This window comes from Rhinolophus sinicus, chromosome 16, assembly GCF_057876585.1.
Source record: "Rhinolophus sinicus isolate RSI-liver-muscle chromosome 16, RSI-T2T, whole genome shotgun sequence".
NCBI lineage: Eukaryota > Metazoa > Chordata > Mammalia > Chiroptera > Rhinolophidae > Rhinolophus > Rhinolophus sinicus.
Genome location: NC_142516.1, coordinates 127915241 through 127940690, shown reverse-complemented (window position 1 = coordinate 127940690; position 25450 = coordinate 127915241). Strand labels below are relative to the sequence as shown.

The 25450-nt window shown below is 39.7% G+C and overlaps 1 protein-coding gene across 14 annotated transcripts in view; it reads right to left on the bottom strand.

Moving 5' to 3' along the window:
- Positions 1-19200: 19200 nt before the first annotated feature.
- Positions 19201-25450, bottom strand: part of NRG1 (neuregulin 1) — a 981041-nt gene continuing 974791 nt past the window's right edge. For 10 of the 14 annotated variants that reach the window (XM_074329678.2, XM_074329679.2, XM_074329680.2 and 7 more), the window contains one exon: positions 19201-25194. In XM_074329678.2, the coding sequence (XP_074185779.2) occupies positions 24543-25194 (652 nt within the window). In that variant the 3' untranslated portion in view covers positions 19201-24542. The remainder of the gene's footprint in view (positions 25195-25450) is intronic. The other 4 variants (XM_074329683.2, XM_074329684.2, XM_019743170.3 and 1 more) reach the window with 1 other exon arrangement.

Below are 25450 nucleotides of genomic sequence, written 5' to 3'. Positions count from 1 at the left end.
TCAATGTACTTCCCTGTTATTGCAAAAAACATAATAAATGTCTATAGTATTTTGGCATCTGAAAGGACCAATATTATTTTAATAGTTTCCTATATTTGTATATTTAGATTATTTCCAATATTTTTACATCATACATAATGATATTGGGAACATCTTTTGCAATAATTTTGGTTTTTGTCATATTTAGAATTATTTTGTTAGGATAGAATCCTAAATATGGATCAAAATATATGAACAATTGTTTAAGTTGAAATAAATATTTATTGAGTGTAATGCTCACAATGCCAGGTGTTGCAAACTGAGGTAAATAACATTGCGTCAAGGATAAATTATTCATAATACTGGAGACATAATCTCTCAATTACTAGGAAAGATGAGTGGTACTTTTGTGGACCAGATGTGTGTGAAGTAAATCACAATAATGGCCATGGTTTAGTCTTCATTTGCTGTCATCAGAGATCATTACATTAACTTGGTATCAAAGAAAGGAGTAAGCCTTTCAATTTTAACTTTTAGGAACTAACACAGATTTATTAGTTAATTCATAATCTAAACAAGTGGTGCATGGCATAAAACAATCAAGCCCAAAAACATCTCTAACGTGTGCCATCATTTTTATATCATTCAATCCACACCATGGGTTCATTAATGTAAAAAGCCCAGGACCGGGAAATGGTATCATTAGTATGTAGTAGCAATTGCCTTGTTAATGATTCAAAGCTCATTTTTCTCATGCAAGCAAGATTCATGCTGAAATTTTACTCTGTTAATTCCTTTCCAAAATGGTAGGAAATGTGATGTCCAGCTGCCTTAAAGATGGGAGGCCATGTCACTGCAGAAACCGGGACCTTCCTTATCCGGGTTTCTCCATCCCTCTCACGTCATGCCATGATACCTCCTAAATGCCCTGGCTCCCTTGTGGCTTTTCTTCACTGTCTGGACTCTGCTTCATGACTTCCCCCTTTCAACCTTTTTGTCGACCTTCTCCCACCTGCAGCAAACATGGTAACTTCTGTTTCCAAGGCTGTAATTCCAAGAAGGCAGGGATAGTGTGTGTCTTGTTCATTATGCATATCAAATGCTTAGACAGTGACTGGGACATAAGTAACACTCTAAGAAAGATGCCTGGGTTAAACAAAAGCAGTGTGTCTGATTTCTTCAAGAGATTATCCTCTGAAAATTCATACTGAAAAAGTTTTCATGTTTTTGGTTACCTCTCCCAGGTAACTATGATATTTTACCAAAGCTATTCTGTACATTAACCCAAAGGTGAGAGAAATGTGGGAGTTTCGGGTACTATAAAGGTACCATTAAGTGAGAAGAGAAGGAGGGATGAGAAGAGTGATTTGCTGCTTTGCTCCAGCTTCATGCCCCAAAGATTACGTCAACCCTCCTTTCAAACTCAGTGGCCTTTAAAAGTCTGTCCACTTGCTTAGACAGGCCTTCAAGGCCACTGCCTCTGTAACGCAGGGATCAGGAAGGCGTCTTGGGGGCAGGTTAGTACTGGCTTCAAATCTCAATTCCCTTTACAGTTTTACAATTCGAGGCAACTCACTTAAGCTTAGGGAGCTTCAGAGTCTCATCGATAAATGGGAAACATAATGAATGTTTCACAGACTGTCATAAGGATAAGATGCACCATATGCAGAAGCTGGGTCAGCATTTGGTGCACAGTAGAGGTTCAGCGGATGCTACAGCTCCTCCCAGTTCCCACTACTTCCCTTCTATCCCCTATGCTTCAGCCACACGGAGTTCCCTGCTCTTCTGCAGTTCAACCCTGATCCTTACCAATCTCCTTTATCTGTTCAGATTGCTCCTTTAACTTGAGAGCCCGCCCTTGCTCCTCATTATTACCTTTATTTCTTCATTCACTTAACACCTGCCTATTGACTGCCTTCTGTGCGCAAGTCTCTATGCTTCCCACAGTGATGAACAAGAAAGTCCCTGCCCTCACGGAGCTTAGACCACAGAGAGGATACACAGTGACAAAATGGGAGGAGAAATACTGAATTCCACTCAAACCTCAAACCAAGCTAGACATGTTCTGATAGGACTTGGTTTTTCCATAAAAACATTTACTTTTATAATTATAAATGAGTGCCCATTCATTATAGGAAGTTTGAAAACTACATGAAAGTATAATGAAGAAAATAAATATCACCTATAATTCTACCATTCAGGAATACCCATTATGATTGTTTTGAAATGCCATTTCCATATTTATATCTATATCTATGTCTGTATCTATATCTCTCTATATATGATAGGGAATGTGTAACATATATTTTTCAATATTAAAATATTAGCTATCGAAATCTTAATATATTTTAAACATTTCCCCCCAAACTAAAATTCTTGGAAATTTGTAGGTAAATGACTTTATGGTACTGCTTGTATCATTTTCCAGTTGCTAAACATATAGGAAATATTTTTACAAGAGGGATTATATGAGTACCTTAATTTCAAAACTGAATCATTTTTTGATTTATTACCTGACATGCAGTTAGGTTATCAAAATTAAACTAAGTATCCTTAAGTTCCCTGACTGTATTTTCCCATATGTATCATGAATCAACAATTCTTTCAAGCAAGAATTGTCTCTTCATTGATATGTAGTCAAAGATGAATTCATCACCACATTCAGGAAGGTGGTAAAAATTCACTAGATTGAATAATGAGGAAATGTATATTCGCTTTTCAGAAAACAATTACGATAATTTATAACTTTTGATGTAAATCATTTTTTTATTCTAGGGATTCTCTCAATATTTCTCTTTCTTTAACCAGGAATAAAAATATGGTTAGTGAACTTATATCTCAATAATTTTTAGTGGTAAAATTATTGCTTTGGATTACTCTCCCTAACAGTCATGTATTTCTAGTTGTTATCTCTGAAGTCATCAGGAAAAAAGGCAATAGATTAATGTGCTTGTAAATCTCAATATGATTTAATTCTATTAAGAAGAGAGAAATTATCAGTACATAGCTATTCTTTCAAGTTTTTTGTTTGTTTGTTTTTGACCACTAATTACTAGATAATAGTAAGCGATTTTCTGGTGTTGTTCAACAGCGCACCGTATTATTTATTTATTTATTTATTTATTTATTTATTTATTTATTTAATTAATTTCCCCTGTGACCCATTTCACTCACCAATTTTATTAGCATTGCAATGCTTACAGAGGACTTTTCCACACATTGTCTTTTTCTAACCACCACTATCTATGGCAGTTAAAGAAGTATGCTAATACCAGTTTTTTTAGGATGCAGGTTGTGTAGCACAGATGATGTGCCTTACCCAAGTAGCAGAGTAACTCCTGAAGTCTTCCAAATCTTATATCTTGAATATATTTTTACATTTTCTTTCTTTGTAATCTTAGGATATAATAAATTGTATTATTTTAACTCAATCTCAAATAATGCCAGTTTCTCTCAAATCGTTCATTGGATAATCTCTGATTTAAAAAATGTAAACAAGGCACACCCTTATGTTAGCAAAAGACCATGCTTACATGGTAGAGCCAGGCTGCCTGTGTGCCATTAAGGTGTTTCTCCTGGGCAGAGTCCCCACAGAAATCTTGAGAAGCCACCATTCTGGAAGGCCCAGCACTCCCTCACTTACACATATGCTGGCCATGAGATACCAATGCAGGCATAACAGCAACAGACAAGTAATGTTTTCTTCTGCCTCTTTGCAATATCTTCAAGTCATTTATCATTTGTTTATAGTTGTTTTGTCCCAGAAGCAGACATTGAGCCAAAGATTTAGGTGCAGTGATTTACTAAGAAAGAGCTCCCAGAAGAAATCAGTAAGGAAGCAACTGAAATAAAGTAAGAAAGGAAGAAGCAAGCGAGGTGTGATCTTGATGAAGTCCCAGCCTCAGCCTCAGCCTGCTCTCTGGTAAAAATGGCCTTGGACATGGCTGTTCCATCTTAAGGTAACGAAGCTGGGTTCTTGTACTCCCATGCCACGCAGTCATTAGTTTTGGACCAACATAAAGTGGTGAGGGCGGCTGGATATAAACTCCCCGTCATATCATAGAACAGTCCTCTGCAGTTTGTGAGTAGAGGCCAGTACCAGCAGAGGCTGAGATGGGAGGGCATTTGGGCAGAAACCTAGAGTGTCTAATATACATTCTAAACCAAAGACTACTACTGCCTGCTGTCCTGTTCTCTGCTGGGAGAGAAAGTTCACTTGGAGTCAATGTGTACTCTTTCCAAGAGTAAGCTCCTTCTACAAGGTCAGATACCTAACTGATGGGAACCCTAATCCTCTCTAAGTATTCTAGAGATTTCTGTCATTATCTGGTGTTGTATCTCTTATGATAAGCATGTTGGATTGTAGGACAACTGTTAAAAAACTGTCCCACTTATACCCTTAAAATACCTCTGCAGAAGACCTCTATTACAGCTTCCAAGTATAAACCATATAAACCTGGGCCACCATTTAGTATCATCACAGTGGCATTCACAGAAACATCACTCTGGTGCTAAAAACTAATAGAAAAGCAAATTAAGCCTTGGTTTTAGTTATGCCAAAAAGTTATAATTATAGTTAATATAGTTATAGTTAACTATAGTTATAGTTAACCATATAACTATAGTTTATATAGTTATAATTACAGTTAATAATGCATGCACACAAAAATATTACTATTCTCTTTTTTCATTTTGCTCTCTTCCCTTTTTCATACCTATGGCTGAGACCCCTGGTTCTCGCTCTTTCTTCATCCCAAACCCTCCAAAAAACTTGCCTTACAAACTCAGACCTGGAAGACTCTTTTATATCTCTCACCCTTCTCCTCTTTCCGTTCCTGTTCTCTTTCTGTGTCCCATAGTTGTTTGCCTTCCGGTGGCTGGTCCGGCTACTCCAGCTTTCCCCCACTTACTGTCCTCACTTGTTTTGTCAAGGTTCAGGAGCTGACGAGGCAAAACAGAATGCTCTTTATGTCACAGTAGAGAAGGAAGGCCCATGAGGGGATTCTTCTAACTGTAGGACAAGGGAGATACTGTGAACACTCCTTCCACCTTGTCATGCCAGCCATCTAGATTGTCCTTGATGCATTCCCATGAACCACTGGGGCACTATGCAATGGATGCACTTAATGTCCTAGGAGTCACTCTGGGTTGCTTCGGTTATTTACAATTAAATGAACTCTGAAAACATCTCTGAGGGGTCCTTGTGACAGTGCTGCCCATTTCCTCTGCTAACACTAAGTAAGTCATGTGGGTCAGATTAACTTTTCTCAAGACCTTCTGTAATGGTAAGCCAGATGGACAACAACAAGAGAGTGTGACCTCAGGGGCTCTCTGTAGGGCTCCCACAAGTCCCAGCTTCATTTGGCTTTGCTGCCAGAAACCTTTTGATGGAGTACCTGCTCCCCAGATAAAAAGCAACCCTGGAAGGAAGCCTGTTTAAACTCTTTCAGGAGCAGAACCTCAATAGGTGTGGAGTCAATAGGGACAGGAGCTCTCAGGGGGGAAGGCACATCATTTTGAGAAAAAGAAGTAGAAAAGGACTGTTGAGGTCTGCAAGTTAAATTTTCCGTATATCAGAGCTTTACCTAAGAGTTGCTTGTTCTTTTCTTTTCTCTACCTCTATTTCTGGATTAGTATCACAAGAAAAATTCTAGGCAAGTCACATACGTATTGTAAGCATATTTTCCAAGCGACATTTTGAAGCCATGGTTCCATGGTGTATTTTTTTTTTCTTTCTTTTCTTCCCGCCAGCTTTATCTGAGATATAATTGATGTAAAACATTGTGTAAGTTTGAGGTATACAATGTGGTGATTTGCTACACATATGTTGTGAAATGATTCCTACAATAAGGTTAGTTAATATATCCATCACCTCACATAGTTACCATTTATTTTTGTGTGTGTGCTGCAAACATTTAAGATTTATTTTCTTAGCAACTTTCCAGTATGTAATACAGTATTGTTAACTATAATCACCGTGCTGTATGTTAAATCCCCAGAACTTATTCATCTTATAACTAAAATAGATTTTTTCTGATTTAAAAAATGCTTTCTGCTATATAAATTTAAAAAAATTTAAATATTAACTATAAATATCTGTAAATAGTATTTTTGTTGACCATAATGTTATGCTTATTAATTTCTCCTTAGTTGATAAGCTTCTAAAATCACTGTGGCCACTTTACTGATACTTGCTTTGGGCGTCTCAGGGCCTCTCCTGGCCCTGGCAGAGAGCTATCGATTCCATAGGATACATTGCACACTCATTGGTCGCACTGAGCATAAGAAATGCTCTTCCTTTTGCTACACAGAAAACACTTTCTCTGTGTTATCCAATCAGGTGTAAAAGAAGGAAGAAAAAAAAGTTAGGAAAAACTGGTGATTCTTGATACAACTCAGAGAAGTCGTTTGCCCTCTCTGAGCATTAGCATCTCAGTTTCCTAAGTTAAGATAATAATGCTTTCTCTCTGGATAGTGGGGGTGAGGATAAACACTCTACTGAATAGCAAAAGAGCTTGAAAGCTATGGAAACTAAAATGCACGTAAATTTACACTATGGTGATAGTTGAAACCCTCACTTAAATTTTAAATAGAGGATGATTAAATATGTTTTAATTATTTCACTTGTTCTTAATTTGTTTTACCTGGCTGCAGTGTTGCATTGTTGTAAGCTAACTTAACTCCCTGTGGGAATTAATTGGGGAAAAAATTAAATATAAACTAAATGTTTGAATTGATGCAGGATTCCTCAGTTTGTGAAATGACTTGTTTAAAGAGAGCATCTTGTTGAATAAAAAAAAATAATTCAATTTAGAAAAGAAAAGGCAACTAGCAATGACTTTTCAAGACCAGCCCTGGGATGTTGGCTCTCTAACATTCTGGACTAGACATTCAGTATCTTGTCAACTCCAGTGGCAGTTTTTATTACAATGCTTATACTAGCGTTCTAGAACCATTTGACAGCTTCCTCATGGGACTACCATCTACCCCTGGTGCCACTGGCTCATTGGATGCAACAGTTTCCTTGCAGCCCTCTGTTGAGGACCATGTTGTCACTCTGTTGCTGCATTTCAGCTGCAGACATATCCTAATGAGTAGCATCTGGATGGTACCACATCACATAGGCATTAATTCTTAATGCTTCACTGGGCATCCAAGTCTTCACCTGGTACTGTCACTACTCTGCCACGCACAGTGAATGCTTTGGTGGCATCCCTATACCCAAACAGATTTTTAATAAGAAAGGAGAAATTGTTCCCCTTCCATTTAGGTTTTAGTCTGTTAGATGGATTCTGAAGTTCTGCATTCTACTCCAGTGTTTTAAAGGACATTAGTAAAGCAGGTTCATTTTTCTCCACTTTGGTACATTTTAGACTCTCCACCCTCTGCAGCACTTAGGCACACGGCATATATTCATGTCATCCAGCTGCGAGACGATCTAGATGACAGACACCACACTGTACTCAGGCTTCCTTACTCCTCTGCTGGGTGAGGCTGAATCCATGGGTCAACCTCTTGTTGCCAGGCAACTTCTTTCTTCAGAATGAAAACTCTCCCAAGAGGACCCTCAATCCATGTGCAAACAAGCTTCTGGCAGCTGCTCCCACCATTTCAATAGAAAGGCCCAGGCGTGACTGACTCTCTCTTATAGCTAAATTGAGATACCCATTACATTAATTGAAGGCAGCAATGATTCTTTTTTTCTACTTTTCCTTTATTGAGAAATTTTTTCATCTATGAGATATTAGAGACATAATAAAAGAACAATAGGCATGAGTCTACAGAAGTTGAGCAGGGCTGTTGAGGACAGGACATGGTGGACATTATTCATTCACAAGGTTGCCAGGAATCAGAACCAACTCAATGGCACATACCATGTTTCCCTGAAAATAAGACCTAACCAGAAAATAAGCCCTAGCATGATTTTTCAGGATGACATCCCCTGAACATAAGCCCTCATGCGTCTTTTGGAGCAAAAATTAATATAAAACCTGGTCTTTTTTTGGGGGAAACTCAGTAACATACACACAATAAAAGAACAACATTATAATATTATAATCCCTCTTCATTTATAAAACCACCCACCCTCCCACTCTCCCCCAACCAACATATTCTGTTGTTATTCATCTTGGGCAAGACTGGTGCAGAGACGAATCTTGAGTGAAATAAATTGCTTTCTTCTGTGGAGAAATTGTCCTTGTCTACAGTTTTGCCTAAAGCATTCACCCTGAACAATGTTTACTAAGAACTTTCTAAGTTGTGCTAAGCATTAGGGCTAAAGGTGAATCCAACTCAACACCTAATATCTAAGAGTTCACAACTAGTTGGAAGTCAGTCGTAAAAGTAAATCTAAGAGGATGTGGTACTTGCTGCAGTTGATAATCCAAAAACCAAAGCAAAACCAGTGATCTAGGCTTTCTAGAATGTGCACTGTTTATAGAGAAAGAATATCAACTTGCCCCACTGATCCTCAACCTTAAGGTATGGTGTTTTCATTCACAGCCATCAGATTTACCTGATCACATGAAATGGTGACTATATTTTGATAACCACACAAACTGGTTCCCCTTGTTACAATCATCTTCAGACCAGCTCAGATCCCCTAATTTTCAAAACAGGCATGCATATCTCATTTTTAAAGCAGGCACGAATATCTGAGTGACTGAAACTGTGCAGTAGCACTCTGTCTGCAAACCCCCATGTGCGAGCATGACACAGGCACACCTGAGGCACCCTACCCCCCGGTAAGCCAGCCTCGCTCTCCCTGACATAGATGGCTTGCCACTCTTCGTAAAGGCTAATTGAGACTAAAACCTTAATTTTCTGAAAGACTGATGAGGCCGTTCCCAACATGGGACCTCAAATGTTAAGGTAAAAATTATCTGCAGCATTTTCAGCAATTCCAGAAATGAAAGAGACACGTGTATTCCTCTGTGAACTGTCAGAATGCCAAAGGAGTAGCCCCTTTTCCATGGAAGGTGGTAAGATGAAGAAGAGCAGTAGGAGAGTTTTCCAGAAGCATCCCGGACCTCTTCAAACAACTGACACAGTACCTGGCACAGCACAAGGGAGCAGGGAGCATTGGTGGGAGCATAGGGGGTGCGTGAACGATGAATGAATGAATGAATGAATGAATGAATGAATGAATGAATATACCTAGATATGGGGTGGGGGTGAGTTTCATGCCTGGCTTGGTCAAATGTTGCTTCAATAATAAATAACTTGAAAGAGGAGGACAATTTGGCTTCAGTCGGAATTTTCTTTCACATATTAAACCAAGGAAAGTGATCTGTTACTGTGGAGAGGGATTTTCTTCATTTAAGGAGGGTGATCCTCTGAAGTGGCTTTCCAGCATGAATCCTACGAGGTAGGCATCTCTATAAGAGGAACAGATAGAGGGAAGTTGTTCAAAGCGGGGCTTTGGCATTAGCCAATCTTGGACGATTTCCAGCTCCAGCATTTACTGGTTGTATGACTTTCTCTAAGACTCTTAACATAGCTGAGCTTCCATTGTCTCTTTGGTAGTATGAGAATGCCAATACCTGCCTCATAGTGTTGTTGGGAAGATTAAATGAGGACATCCATGCAAGTGTTAGCGCAGCAAAGCACTTAGCCCATAGCTACAGTCAGGATCGAGCTACGCTGATGAATAAAATGTTGGACTTGACTCAACCCCTGCCTCGTGGACGTTTATAAGTGTACGACGAGTGCTTCACCAGACTTTCTCAGAACAGATGTTGGCAACCTTTCCAAAGCCCAAGCTCAATGATATCTTTGGATTCTCTCCCACCTGACACCCCATGTCTGTTTGGTCATCAAGTCTTTTTCCCTCCACCTCATAAATTCCCCTCCACTCCATCTCCTTGTCTCCATCTTCCTTGCCACTAATCCAGATTAGGTCCTAATCACCATCACTCACCTACAGCATTACCTTCACCTCCTAAATTCTCTCTCTCTCTCTCATCCACTTCCCTAGTGTCTAGTCTCCAGAATTCCTTTTGTAAATTCCATTTCTGAACTTGTCAGCCTGCTTAATTGTCTCCAGTGCTTAGACAATAACCTTGTTCCAAAATTGCGTCCCAGCGAGCTACACCAGTCTTACATTGGAATCCACCTGAACTCCCCCTACCACTTGCACCCTCCACATCGACTCGAAAAGCTTCTGCTCATTCACTTCTCTGGGCATTTTCTCATGAAAATGAATTTGCAGAAATCTTCACCCAGTTCTGTTGGGTGAGCCGTAACTCTTCTAAAACTGCTAAATTGTAACCCCCCAGAGAGTGCTCTCATAGCACTTTATGATATCATTATCACAGCACCTTTAAATTTCCATTACAACTATTACTGAGCTGCTGCTCTGTATCAGATGGTAATTTGGTTGCTTTGTAGGTAAATAAGCTAGACTCCAAGAGGCTTAGTAACATGCCAAAGTTCATATAACACCTGCGTGGCAGAGTTGGAAATAAACATATGAGGGAAGCCCCCAGGTTCTCCTTGTCACAGAAGCACAACCTCTTCGTTCAGTCTCATTGCAGTTGTTTATGCGTTAGCGTCCAGGGCCAGAATGTGCTCTCTTGGAAGCATTAGATGTGTTCACATGAGACGTATTTTATTCTTCTTTGCATCACCAGCTCTTAGCCCAGTGCCATACATATCATATATACTCAGTAAATGTTTGCTCGATGGAAAAATGAGCTTTGTGTACAGGAATGAAGTTTGAACATGTCTTCTTTGAGGGTCGATTCTGGCCGGGGTTGCAGGACAGTGCTGGAGGTTGATTCACAAACATCTAGTGGGCAGACAGTGTGGCATCTAGTGGGCAGGCTGTGAGCAGGAACAGAGAGAGGTTCCCTTTCCACCCCTGCGAGGCGGATGTGACAGCACCAGTTGACCACCTCAGCGAGCCTTGTCTCCTAGCCCATCTCTGGCGCTGTGTCTGGATGACTGGTTACGTGTAGTCCCTTGGGAAGTCACTTGTCACTTATCTAAAGCTTCCCTCATTTCCATCTTATCAGAAAATCACCATCATATGGCCCCTACCCAACTGGTTATCTCTCCATCTTCTCTTTCTGAAGACAGCAAATGAAATGAAACCGGAGGAAAGCTTTGTCCCCACAGGGATGCCTTTCTATCAATACTGAACATAGCAGCCAAAACTTCCTGTGACTTCAGGGCCTTGGTTTGTTTCATGCTTGAAAAAAAAAAAAAAAAAAAAAAAATCTGTGAAGCTTAGTGTCCCCAACAAGGGTAATAAATATAACAATTTGTGCACATCTGAAATCTTGCAAAAACATGAGGTAACTCGGCATCTGTCAGAATAAGAAAGAGCAACCTGGTCCCCCGACTTCTCTGCTTGGGCCTCTTATCCTAGAGAAGCTTCCTGCTAACTGAAGTCCCAGCTGCTCTGTTGGGGGCAGACATCATTGATCAAAGTCCCAGATGGCTGGATTTAGCTACCTCCATCTGTGTCTCAAGGTCCAGAATAATTTCAAGGTCAGACAGTGGTTTTGCTGATTACTTTACTGTAAGCATATTTTTAAATGATTTTGTAGATGCAAAGTTACCAGGTGTCTAGGTGCCTACTCCCAGGGAAGCTTTCTTGGTCACCTTGCCTGATCTTGTTGGGGAAAAAAAAAAAAAAGATTCACTGCATTTTCCACCTGCTGATGAGTCATCCAGCGTATCTCGTATTAGATCTGCTCTTGATGTTGCCGATGGGTAAATTGGAGCCCATTCTGCAGCACAATTCTGCTGCTGAGCTATTACAGGAGATCTAATTAAATTAAGCCATAAGGCAGGAGAAAACTGTGCCATAACCTTCATAATCTGTGAAATGTCAGAACCTTTCATCGTTTGCCAAGCGTCAATTTCCTAAAAATGGGGACTGCAGCACATCACCAGGAGATGAAATCCTAAAATGGAAATTGTGATTGTTTACAGTGTGTGCAGGGATTCTGGGCCACAAAACCAAAGAGAGAGTGGAGCCAAAGCACTCAGCCTGTGAAGGAGGAGTACACCGTACACCATGACCTTGAAATCCAAATTAGCTCCTGCTAATTGGATAGAGCAAATGATCATTTCCATTTCTGAATTTGTAAAATTTGTTTTCTTCTCAGGGAAAAAGAAACATCTGCTTTACTGGGCTAACTCAGTTCTGAGTAAGTTGTCTTCCTGTGTTTTGGTGTAGCTGGGTGAGCAAAAGGGGACTCCATCCTGGCAGCAGAAACTTGAACCCAGCTTTCTGATGACATACATCCTCCACTAGCTTTCCCAGGGGAGCTCTCCACAGGCAGGCCAGAATGAACCAAAGCCAGCTGGGTTGCTAAGATTGGGAACACTGTCTCCCCTTCTCACTGCCATACAAGCTAGCTTTCCTACACAATAAGTTACCACCCACTAAGACATATTATTTTTTGAGCACCTACTGTGTGACAAAGCACCTTGCTAAAGCTTGCACAGCTGATAAACATTTCATTGAATCCATGCAATGAATATGAGGCTCAGGGATATGAACTTGCCCAAATTGCCCAAGTATAAGAGGAAGGACTCAAACTTAGACCTCATTGGTTATAGAGTTCATGGTCTTTACACCATATTATTCTGGTACCATAATGTAAGGTAGGGTCTCGGGAAAGCTGCACAATATTTCTCAGCTTTCAAAATAGAAATTACGGATATGGGCAAGAAAGAGCCTAAGGTTTCTACTCTTCAAATTTTCTTAAGGACTTTCAAGTCTGAGTAGCAGCACAGCCTAATGATAGCCAAAAAGTTGCCTTTTCCTCTTCTCAAGTGTTCAGCTATTGACTGAGAGATTGTGGGAAAACCCCATAATTTTATGTATCTAAGATGTGAATGCAAAAGCGTGAATTATAGCCATCTAAGTGACTTATTTTGATTTTCTCGGAACTTGATTATATAAGGAAACGCACTGACTTCATCTTGGAGCAAGAATATTTGACCTCATGGATTTAACCATGTGCAAGACTCGGAGTTATTCATATTTCAGACTTTGCTTGTCAGTCCGGTGCGTTTTAGGTGGGAAATTTGTGATGTCGGAGCAAGGTGGTATCTGCTATACTGGTGCTGTACACAGTCCTGGCCCCTTCAGGCGTCACTGAGTAGGCAGCAAAGATTAGCTCTGAATCTGACAAGCATGGAGCTTTGCCGGGGTGGCAGCTGTCATAAGCTGATTGCCAGTGATACCCACTGCATTAAAATTCTCAAAAATATTGGTAAGTATTTCTAGTCCTCTGAAGTTTAAGGTTGCATAAATTTCCATTGACCAGCTGGTAGCCATATTACTGGGCTTGTATGTTAGCGAGTCAAGCTTAAACAACTACGTGGTTATATTCGTTTAATCTTTGGGTAAATACATTTGGGGTCAGTCTTAGACTCACAAGGCTAAACAACAACAAAAGCTTTACTTTTAAATAGATAATTTGACAGATCTCTTTTTAATTAATAAAGAAGATTGTATTTCTAGACTACTAAACTAACGGGAAAAGAACACTTGTATGATAAAAGGTAGATTCCTTTCTCTCTCTTGCTACTAGTTATATAACAGTGAACTGTGAAATAGAATCATCTAGAAAATATCAGTGAATACTCAGTCTTGCAAATTACCATTCTATCTAGGATGGCGAACTATATATTCCACTGACTTATATAGCACGTTTATTTCACATGTTTTACTCAAACTGTACATTTAAAAACTTTCTGAAAGCTTGTTATGTGCAAGGTTTTCTTTGTACCTTTTCAAAGGATTAGGGACTTAGGTTGGCTTTAAAACAATTGTTAATATGGGAGTCTTCTTTGTAAGACTGACCTAGTGGAACAATACCAAATTAAAAGACTTTATTTTCAGGTTCCTGCAAAGAAGTGGAGAGAAGAAGGGAGAATAGATGTGAAGGGATAATTTTAAGCCCTGAAGGAGTCAAAACCAAATGCAAAAGGTATATGAGGTAGTCATGTATTTGCTACAAAATCCAATCTAAGCTGTGGTGCCTCTACCCCTTAGACTCTAACTTCTGGTATTTTTTACCATGACTTAGCAAACTCCGTTTCACTCCCATATGCTTCTAATTTTGTTTTAATGACTTACAGTCTATTGGTCTATTGTTTTCTTGATCGTGGCTTTTAAAAATGCGTATGATCACCTAGGTTCCTCATACGCTTGCTGTAATGCAGGGTCTCTGGTCCCACTCCCCACACAAGAATGCAGGATATGTTGAGGCCAAAAAGCAACACCAACAAAGCCATGGATAGGGTATTCATAGCACTTTATTCTTGCTGGCGGCTGGATTGGAGATACAGGAAAAGTAGGAGCCACATGACCTGCAATCCACCTGTCGGCTTCTCCGCCAACCAACCAATCCACTTGCTAACTGCAATCCGCCCTTGCTAGCTTAGCCATAGTAGTTGTATCAATGGTCAATGGCTAACTGGTTACAGCTGATGGCCAACTAGTTACAGCTGATGGCCATTTACTACCCAAGCCAGCACCTTTCCATGTGAGGCCGAGAGCCTGGAAATTGCTCTCTGGGACTCTGTCCCCACACTTGTCAACCTATGTGAATATCCTGGGTTTCTAGTTGCCAGTCATTTCATCTCTACACACTCAGCATATGCCATGTTCTAGGCACTGTGTCAGTCATTGGATATACACGTAGAGGACAGCATCTCTGCCCTCAGAGAATACATGGTCTCCTAAGGGAGGAATTTCAGTTACCTAGAAGTGTGCGGTAGGTGGGAAATGCCATGTAGAGGAATGTGTGGCATGCTATAGGACAGCAAAGGAAGATCATTTTACATCTAGGAAAGGTGGAACTTTGCCACAGCAGGATTCCCAGACAAGGACACGCTCTTTACCCCGAGAAAGGGAAGAATGAGTTTGTCGGGAGGGTAAGTGGAGAAGGGAGTTTCTGCAAAATGAAAAAGGTCTGCACATGTTAAGCTTCATTAGGAAACATAGAAGGATTATAACCAGAAGAATGGCATGATGGCATGATAGGTTTTGCAAGTTAGAGAGAAACTTCTAGCAGGAACATATAACAAGCACAACACTGTGTGGTTATGTAAGATACATGGGTGACTGAATGTTGCATCCTAAATTATTTTAAGATCTAGAATGAAATAATATTGAATAAAAGAGAAGTAACTCCTTCTCAATCCTGGTTAACTCCAGGAATCAACCTTCCTCTGTTTCTTGAATATATTTCTCCATCTCTCTAAATCTTGCTGATCTCCCTTTTTGTCAGAGGACAGGTTTCAGCTCACATACTTTAGCAGGCAACAGTATCTTGTTAGAACTTAATTATTTTGTTTCATTTTTATTATATAAATTTTTAAAGTTTTATTTTTTACTATGGCAACCAATTGCAGTTTTCCAGTCACAGCACTGATACAAAGTTTCACTTGAAATGACTTTATTTTAGTTAAAAATGAGGTCAATTAAAAAACAATACGCAAAAAGTCATACAGGTGGTACATGAATATGGTAATAATCATGAGGTTGTTTTACCAATGACTAGGGTTTGATAAGCACTGGGATGGTGTATTTGGGAACTAAACACGTCATGAGGAAATGAAGGGTGAGAACAGGGTACAAGCTATAAGAGTTTGGCAGAAGCCAGCCTGCGAAGAGCATTCTATATCAGGATGTGGAGTTAAGCTTCATGACGAAGCATGGAAGGATTATAACAAGAAGAATGGCACGATGCGTTTTGCAAGTTAGAGAGAACCTTCTAGCAGAATGTAAAGGCTGTCCCAGAGGAACTGAAGGAAGCAGACCAGTTAGGAGGCCAGTAGGGCCCAGCAAGGGAGGGTGAGGTTATGACCACGGGTGCAAGCAGTGGGGCTCTGAAGGATGGAGGGATTTGTTTGACTTATTAGTGGTACAATCACCATTGTCACCAATTAGATGTGAAGGGAGAAAGCTATAATATTGCTCAGGTTCTGACAAGATCAGTGGGTGACATGTGGTTCGTTCTCTTAACCAGGTGAGGGATATTTTCTCTTACTTACTCCTTTACTTGATAATTGACATGATTTTTGACGTGAATGGAGCTCAAAAATCTCAATAGCTCTGTGTTAACAGCTTAACAGGAGGAATCCAAGGTCCTTCCTTCACACTCCTTGCTAGAGATCTAACTTCTCAGAGAAAGGGAGCAGAACTCAAAATGTGTGGTGGACTTAGCATCTTTTTGCATTATGAATGAGAAATTTTTGGTCAAGCAAATAATGGAAAAGATGCAATGCCGTGTGACTCTGCCCTAAAATTTTCTAAAGGGACTACAACAAGTCAAAGAAGCCTAAAATCACTTTGAATCCTAAACCACATGATTTCTGACTAAATTTCTGTTCAAAGTGTGAAATTACATGATCCTATGACTAGGTTTTTTGAAGTCAGAGGGATCAAAAAAGGGCAATAAACTAAGAAGTTACTAAGGGAGGTGTTTATTTTGCCAAAAATGAAACAAAACAGTTATTCTGAAGAGAAGGTGGAATCTTTGCAGGAGATTCTTGCACGATAGAGGATGGAACCTGGTTACTGGGAACAGAGAATCTCAGAAAAAATGGCTCTCACACACCGTCTATCCTCTCTTCCTCACTCCTTATGGTGGCAATTATGTTTTGTTACCTGATTGACTGCTAAACCACACACCAATGAAGAAGATGAAAAGTTCACTTTAGGCTCAACTGTGAGAAACCAGAAGGGTTCTAGACAACTACCCTAACCTGAAATCTCTCTAAGCATCTCACTTCGAGGGAAGGGCTCAAAGTCAGGCAAAAAGGATTCAGCTAATGAAAGTCATAGACTAGAAGACAAGTGTTAGCTTAACTCATGATGATAATTCATAATTAAAAAGATGTAAAGTTTACATGTAGATTATTTCTTTAGAAAATAAAAAAAACTTTCTTACGTGTTACTTTTATAGTGAGCTAGAGTTAGGATTGTTTTCAATACCATACATTTTTTATTTAAATGAAGGATAATGTATGGACAATTATATTAGGCTCTTTTGCCATTAATAACATCAATCCCACAAGCCTGGTGATGAAGATCATGAGACCAAGTCACCCACCACCCTTGATGTAGGAAGTTTTAAAGGATTGAATCAAAAAAGCTTAAATCTATACATCATTAATTGCGGCATAACCAGAATGAGAAAAAGGAAAAAAGAATACTGTTTTAAGCATAGAGTGAAGAGTAACTAAAAACTATCATAATTATTGGCTAAGCAATGGGAATGGGTAAGAAATGTCCACAAGCAATGTGCAGTTACGAGTCGAGACCTGACTCCTCTAATTTTGTTGTAATGCAGACCTCTGCCTGGACCCTTGGATCATAGATTTTTTAAAGAAATGGAATATGTTTGAAAATTCTGGGTGCAACTAAGGCAAACAGTTGTGCACAGATATCCTACTAATTTAGGATCATGTTTTGTTTGTCTTACTAGATTTCTGCAATGAAGTTTGAAGGTGGGATTATGAAAACTACAAAAGGAGACCTGACTCTGGGTGGTGTGATGTATTATAGAACATAATTGGAAACCTATATAATTTTACTAACCATTGTCACCCCGATAAATTTAATACAAATTTTTAAAAAGGAAAGCTCTACAAAGAGTTCTGTTTCAGTAAATTTCTGTGAAGTTATAATGAAACATTAATAGAATAAGCCATTAAAAATTAGAGACTTCATGTAAAACAGTGTGGCTACACAAGAAGCAAACAAAATACATGAAGAATTTACTTACGCTGCAACTTTAGAGCTGTTTAGTGATTATGCTGCTCAACGTATAGTTGTTACTAAAAAGGAATTTGCTTGTTGCCAAATATTTGCTTATTAGGTTGGAGAAACAATAAAATATGTTTATCTGATCTGTTTTGATCAGTTTGTGCAATGTGGAGTGTGTCATTTGGAACTGAGAAACTTAGGGTCCCAAACTTAAGAACCCGGAGGGGAAAAGTCAAATGGAAGGTAGCATTTAAATACTCACTTATGGGGTGGACATTCTCTGGCTTCCTTACATGTGCTCCAATTGAATCCTCACCACCCCACAGCCTTGTAAAGTCAGTTGGATTGCCATGTTAGAGATCAGGAAATAAACTTGGAGGTGTAAATTGTCCAAATTCACAAAGTTGCTGAGTGTTGAGTACAGTGCTTTGACCACAAAACCCCTCCTTTTTTCACTACAGGTTGCTACCTATGTATGGAAATTGTGAACTCATTCCCATGGCTATACTTCATTTCCTTAACAAGCTATATTTAGGAAAATATACATAGAGTCACTAAGTCAAGCAAATTGGGTTCTAGAGTAACGCTAAACTGAAGCCAGAGGGACTCACAGTCTCTCAAATAGAGACGTGGTTTGGGATGTAACTTGTACTGTACATATAATGAAAGGCTGACAGTTTGAACTTGTACTTCGGTCAGGGGGCTGGGAGGAGTGTAGCCAACAGAAGTATGAGTTGTAGTCAGAAAACCTGGGTACCGGTATGATCTCTGCAACTCACTAGATTTGTAGCTTTAGCAAAGATATTTAACCTCCCTGAGACTGAATTTTCTTCATCATTTATCATATCAACATCCCATGAGGTGAAGAGAATAAAAAAGAGATAAAGGATGTTTTAAGCCATAAAACATTATAAAATGTTATTTATATTTAACAGGTTATTTCTCTGCATATAAACAAACCTATACATAAGGTATTAACGACGTTTACATCTACAAATAGTTCTCTAGTCTCATTGGCATGCGGTGGGGTGGGAAGGAATGTTGTTTCCCCCATCAAATTCTGTCTGAATAAGTCTATTTGAAGGGGAAGGGTTAGAAAAAGATCCTGGGTGGAACTATTACCCCATTCTTTTTCCTCTTTAGGAATTACTGATCTCCCTTTCCTACTCTGCTTTTAAAAGGATCAGGTAGATCATTATAGTTTTTCCCCTAGTAACAAAATCCTCTTCCTATCTCCCTCATGGGTGATATTTTGGAGCTCACTGAAGTTCAAAACAGACAGCCCACCCGAGAGGTCCAACAATTGTAGTCTTGGGATGTCAACAGGAATCCAAATGTCCACTCAGGATTGGGCCCGACTACTTTGTCCAACAACAGCCTAAAAGGTTAGGAATACTGATGCTTCTTGTAGCAGCAGGATGGTTCTCTCTCTCTCACAAACTGAAAGCATTTCTATTTCCTACCAAATTAATCGTTTGGAGTAATAGTTTCCATAAATTTATTTTATTTCATCCATTTTAGAGAGGGCAAGCCAGAGATAGAATGCAACATGATTCACATGAGATCATCAAAAATTTCCAGTCCCCCCAGCAGACTAAATCTCTAGATTTCAGAACTGTCTCAAACCAAAAGCCTGGCAAGTGCTTTTGTCATTCATCATCAGGACAGAGAGCAAAGAAATCTAATGATGGGGAGGACATTAGGTTGGAATGACAGATTGTTTGCTAGTCTGCAGAGCTGGCCTGGGTGTGACATTCAAGAGTCTACAATGGTTGAAGTGAATGGAGAATTGTACTAATTATCCAGATATTTCATTTGGCTATTGGTGAATCTTCACTCTCCCTATCACCCTCCACCACACATGCTTCTGCCTCAAATACCAATATATCTCAGGTACCCAATTTTAACCTAAATTACTAAGACAGCTACTTGTAGTTTTTAATTCAGGGGATGGACAAAGCATCAGCTTAAACTCAAAGACATAGGAAAGTGTCTTCATCTTTAATTTTTAAATATTTTGTACAATCCTTGATTTGCTGAATGCCTGCTTCGCTAGATTGAACAAGTAAAAGAATGTGGTGGCTTCAAGTTAGTGTATGTTCAGAATCTGTGTGTGAGAGTGTGAGTGTGTGTGTGTGCGTGCGTGTGTGTGTGTGTGTAAGTAAACCTCAGTTGACACAAATATGAGGTTTCTGAATAGTTTTAAAAATTCAATAATAGTAAAACTAGCACAAAGCTCACTATTTGAATTTCCTAGACATCCAGACTCTTTTGGAGATGACACTAGTGGAGCTATTACTAGGTAATAGGAATCATGTATATGTCTGGAAGTCGATATTGATGGGAAGCCCCAGGGATACCCTCAGACTCCAAAGGAGGCCAATGTGTACCCCAAAGGATCGCTGACCTCTATTTCATACACTCCAGAAGTCCTTATTTGGAATAATGTTTAAAATACTTGACATATATAAAAAGTGCCACCCATGCAAATATCTATTTGTTAAAATATGGCTTTTGTGTAGGCTAATTTCAGTAAGAAAGGTAATATCCCCATTTCTATGACTAAGTCTTAGAATGTGAGAAATTTCTCATGCATAGGCCCTTCCCTGAGCAAGAAGATGGACATGTATTTTAATTTATTGGTAGAATGAGGGGAATGCATCCAACTTAATCTTATCTTCTCTTCAAACTGTGAATCTATCAGTTAGGAACCTGATGGAAAATCAGTTTCCTGAAGCTATAGGAAAGCTCAGTATGGCCAGGTTCTGATCGCTGCCTTTTATGCTCGGTGACCATCGTATTTGGATGATAACAGGTTTTCCTTTTATGACTGCATGGGGTTACCACACTGACATTTCCCTTAGTCTAAAGAAGTTTCTTGCTGTCACTGCAGAACATGTTAATAACCAGGATTTAGGCAATCACGTCCTAAAATGTCCTCTCTGATATATTAACGTGTGTGTGCGCACGTGCTGGGGGTGAGACATCATGGTGCTTGGCTGTGGCCCCTTCGACACAGAATACAGTGGTGAGCAGAATCAATAGGCAGAAAATGACTCGGGAACAGGCGGTGTGGCAAAAGCAACAGACAGACAAGATGAGGATGGTGTCCTTCGAACACATTCCTAAATTAGCACAACTGTCACAGGAACATGAAAGGTGCTGGTCTAACAGACTGAGACATTAGTCTGTTGAGCAACACTCCAGTTCTCCACAGAGTAGCATTTTTTATTGCAGTACGTCTTTCATGGAAAATGAACAAAACTTTAAATAAATCACAATTACTTATTGCTTAGTATTTTGGGTAATAAATTCTTTAGTTTATCAGTACCTCACGGCCTTCAAATGTGCATTCTTCAAATAGTTTCAATTACATATACATTCTTTCTCCTGAACAATAAATTATTCTTTAAAAAAAAAGAAAAAGAAAAAGATACATAATTTTAAAGCAAAGTAAAACAAAAAAAAAACATATATTTTTGACATTTATCTTAAACTTATAGGAAAACAACTCTATGTTAGATGCTTAAATATAAATAATAAAGGACATTATGTTATTTACAATTGTTACACAGTCAGTTGAGGGAGTAAAAAAATCTGACATTAACTCATAAAGACAGTAAATGATTTAGGAAAACATTCAAGTAATGTACAATGTGTATTTACAAAAGAATATACTATAATAGAACTTGTGATATGTGGCCATTTCCTTTTGTCTGCATTTCTCTGCAGTGTTTCATGGGTCTTTGTAGATAGAAATCTCTATGACTGGTGGAATGAAGCCAGTATTGAATGATAAAACCAGGCCCTCCTTATTGTCACCAGTGTGAGCCATGCACCTTTCAACCTCAGGTCAATTAAAAAAAAAAAAAAAGAAAAAAAGAATAGTGACTGAGGAAGTTATCCTGGATAAATCCCACCAATACCAAGACAGTCCCACTTAAACAAGGAAGATACAACATGTTGGAGTTTGGAACACTTTCACGTACACCCAGGTAGAGTGCTGTTTTGTAGAAAGCATGAGGCAATTCAGGTACTCTTGAAAAAAAAGTCAGACCAGGCAAGAAGAGAGAGTAGGACAGAAAAGGAATCTTGAGTGAGAAAAAGGGGTTTTGCATATACTATGTTCCCCTGAATACCCCTCAGTGGGATATGATTTCAGGCCCAGGAAACAAAATTGCTGTTGAACTTCTGGGCAAGTTCCACTATCCGAAAACCCACCAAAGCTTTCCATATGATAGGTTCCACTCCTTCGAATTGCCACAGCACTGCGTGAGATTGTAAACAGGGAGGCTTGAGAGTAACGTGGCAATTAAACATCACAGAGATGTTCCTGTGAACACAAATCTGGTGGCGACAGCATGTAGCCCCAAGGAATCAGCTGTCCTTTCTTGTTAAAGGGAGCTCTTGTTCTACAGATGGAAACGCTATTCCAACTAATGCCACCTCTGTGAGTGACCAGAGTCAAGTTGAAAATAAAATTCCCTCTCATCCTAAGTTTTCACATATTTTGGCAATCTGAAAATTTACAGCAATTTTCATACTGAGGAAAATGGTCATTCCTCTCAACAGATTTTATTTATTCCCGAAATACTCCAGAATGGGACATTAGAATACTCCAGAGCTTGAAGGATTTGAAACAGAAATTTTAGAGTTTCAATTAATGATAGGAATTTCTTCATTGAAATAGTCTAAGAATGACTCAAGCTCTTCAAAGGCAATATTAGAGCAATGTAGAGAAACTCTTAGGTTGCCTGTCTTCTTGGCCCTGCCATGAGCTTACTCATTTCTACAGGACTGGGAAATCAGTACAACCCATGCAGCCTGACGCGGCCCTCAGTGCAGGTGATCAGGCAAAGGAGGACAACACTGAACACAGAGAAGGTGGTCTGTGCACTATGAAGGGCGGCTTGGGATGCCAAATACTCAGTCACTTCAGGACCTGCAGACAGGCCTATCTCTGTGGGCTGCAGAAACACATAGGAGTTTAAGTGTAGGCCTCGTGCCCAGCCTCCATTTTCCTTCTAAGACCTACTTGCATGTTATGTCTTCCCTTTAACATTAACATAGAGATTTGGTGAAGGAATAGGTATAGTTCACCTGCAAACAAGAAGCATTTATATTCATTGACTTCATGCCTGGTATTGTGAACCCTCTGCTAATCTGTTTCCCATTTTGTCCCATGGCTCCTAGAAGGCCACTTGAAACCCAAGTAAAGCTCTGGCCTGATGTGACAGATATCAGGGAGGGCATGAAATGGGGCCAGCAATTAAAAAAAAAAATCTCTTATTTTCCTGAATTAGCAGTTATTTCAAATGTTAATACCTATAGGCCTTCCTTGGATTTACAATGACAAGAGAACATGCAAAGTTTAGACCCATCTTAGTCCTCTTAATTTTAAGACAGTAAAGCGAAAAGGGGAGAAAATGGGTGATACAGCCTGCAAGTTGAGAGGTCAGTACATAGGAGGGGGTCGTTTCTGCAAGGAAAGGTGCAATCTTTCCAATACTATTGACATTTCTTGATGAATCATCACTCGTGGAAGGTTCTTACTAATCACAAATCACATGCACATTGGCCATTCCTGACAAAAATGTTCATGCATAGTTATGACCTAATCAAAGCAACATTGAAAAACAAGAGACAGATGATGAGGAGAAAGGAGTTGTCAACAAAACTGTTTAAAACTGCAACCAGGTCACATAGCTGCTCTTCACCTGTGTCTTCTATACATTCACTCCTTCTAGACACTCTATTTCCCGACGCTGATAAGTCACCGCTATGTACAGCAGGCACATTTCACTCTAGAAGTATTTCAGACGAATTGCTGAGTGTGCTGTTTAAGCTGGGGTTTTTGTGCCATAGCATGTCTGTTGTGAGCTGAGAAGACACAACCAATCACTAGCTCCAAAATCAGTGAAAAACACAAGTCAAGAATGATTGCACCTTTTCCAGCCATGGTTTGATCTTCAACTAGATGAGCTGCTGTGTCATCCCCCCAGAAAGAAAGTGAAATTGAGTCCTCTTAAAAGGTGTTGGATTTACCCTGTTAGCAGCCAGAACCCGTTTTCTATGCTACCCCCCAAACTGTTGCTTTTTGTCAATAAAAATAAATGGAAATAAAGTAAATGGTAGCTCCTTGTAGTGAGAGCAAGCTGTCTTCTGATTAATAATATAGTTTTTTTTTTTTTAAATCACAATATTACTTTCTTCCTAATATTTAACATTACTTAGTGCAGTTTCCTGCTGTAATTAACAGTAGCATGCTGTTGGATCTACTATTATCTCAGAGCCCAGTGAAGCAAACCTTTGGCTGGCAGAGTAGACACAACTCATTTCATATACTGAAAGCAAAAGAAAACGTCGTACAAAAGAGAACAGTATTTGGATGGATGTGCCATTACAAGATGTACTGGTTAGGTGCTACTGTAAGCAAACAGAGGAACAGTTGCAAGTTTTGCAAATCATACGTCCAGTCAACATCATAATGCAATGCACGAGAAGCCAGCAAGAACTGAATGTATGGGAGGCTTTGCTGAAATACTGTGGAAAAGCAATCACGGCAACAGTACAAAACTTGCTCTCGACATAACATAACATAAAGGCACCATTGATATCTTTCTCGTTTTGAAATACTGTAAAAAATTGCTACATATGGCACATAACACATTTTTACATACATATATTTAATTTATAAAAGTTTTTTTTTTCCTGTTTTCTAGTTGCAGAACTGCTAAAATAAAATAAATTGTTTAATTTAAGGTGGAATACTTTATTATATAAAATAAAGTTTTACAGGTGAATCTATGTGTTTATTTAGGTTTTATACAGCGATAGGGTCTTGGTTAGCGATTACACTAGACAGCCTGGTCTGCACATCTTCCTGTGTAGAGAAGCGGCCTGCTGGGTTAGTCCTGTTGTCAGCCAAGCGGAAGGCAGGTGCTGCCTCAAGACTGGCTGCCAGGGGGTTCTGTATGCCCAGGAAAGGAGTATCTTCCCCTACTCTTTCATCTTCTGTTTCACTCTCTGAGTTACTGCTCGCAGCGCTTGTGTTGCTGTCCATTTCCAACCTGTTGGCACTGTGGCCATTGGGCTTGGTTCTTTTGGCCCGCCGGCTGTTGGTGAGTTTCTTAACAGGCTCTTGAGCTGGCTCATACTCCTGGGTCGTCTCATACTCCTCGTCCTCCACTATCCGCAAGGGGCTAGGGGGCAGGCTGTTGCTCTCATGCGCGGGGTTATGGTGGAAGGAGTTGAATTGCTGAGAGTGGTGGTCATACTTCTCCCGCAGTCTTGGTGGTGTGACCAGAAGCAGAGGTCTCTCTTCTTCCACAAAAGGGCTGACTGCCATGGAGGGCATGGACACCGTCGTGCTGGACACAGGTGGAGACATTTCCGAAGGGGGCGATTTGGGGGAGCTTGGCGTGTGGAAATCTACAGGTGACATACGAGCCGGGGTGGTCATTGCTGATACATACCTGTGTGAGCACAGAATACCCCGCATAAGTGTGCTGGAATAAGAGGCAAAGAGCAGGGAGGGGAAGGGGACAGAGTTCACGGTATCATATAATCAGAGAACAAAGAATTTCTATTTATTGCATATGTCTTGCTTTTTACGCTAGGACATTCAGCACCCTTGGAATCTAAAATTATGAAGCCAAGAGTTTCCTCACAGGAGTACATGCACAGACCAGCTAAATCGCCTAACTCATCGAGCCTTTTAGACTTTCAATC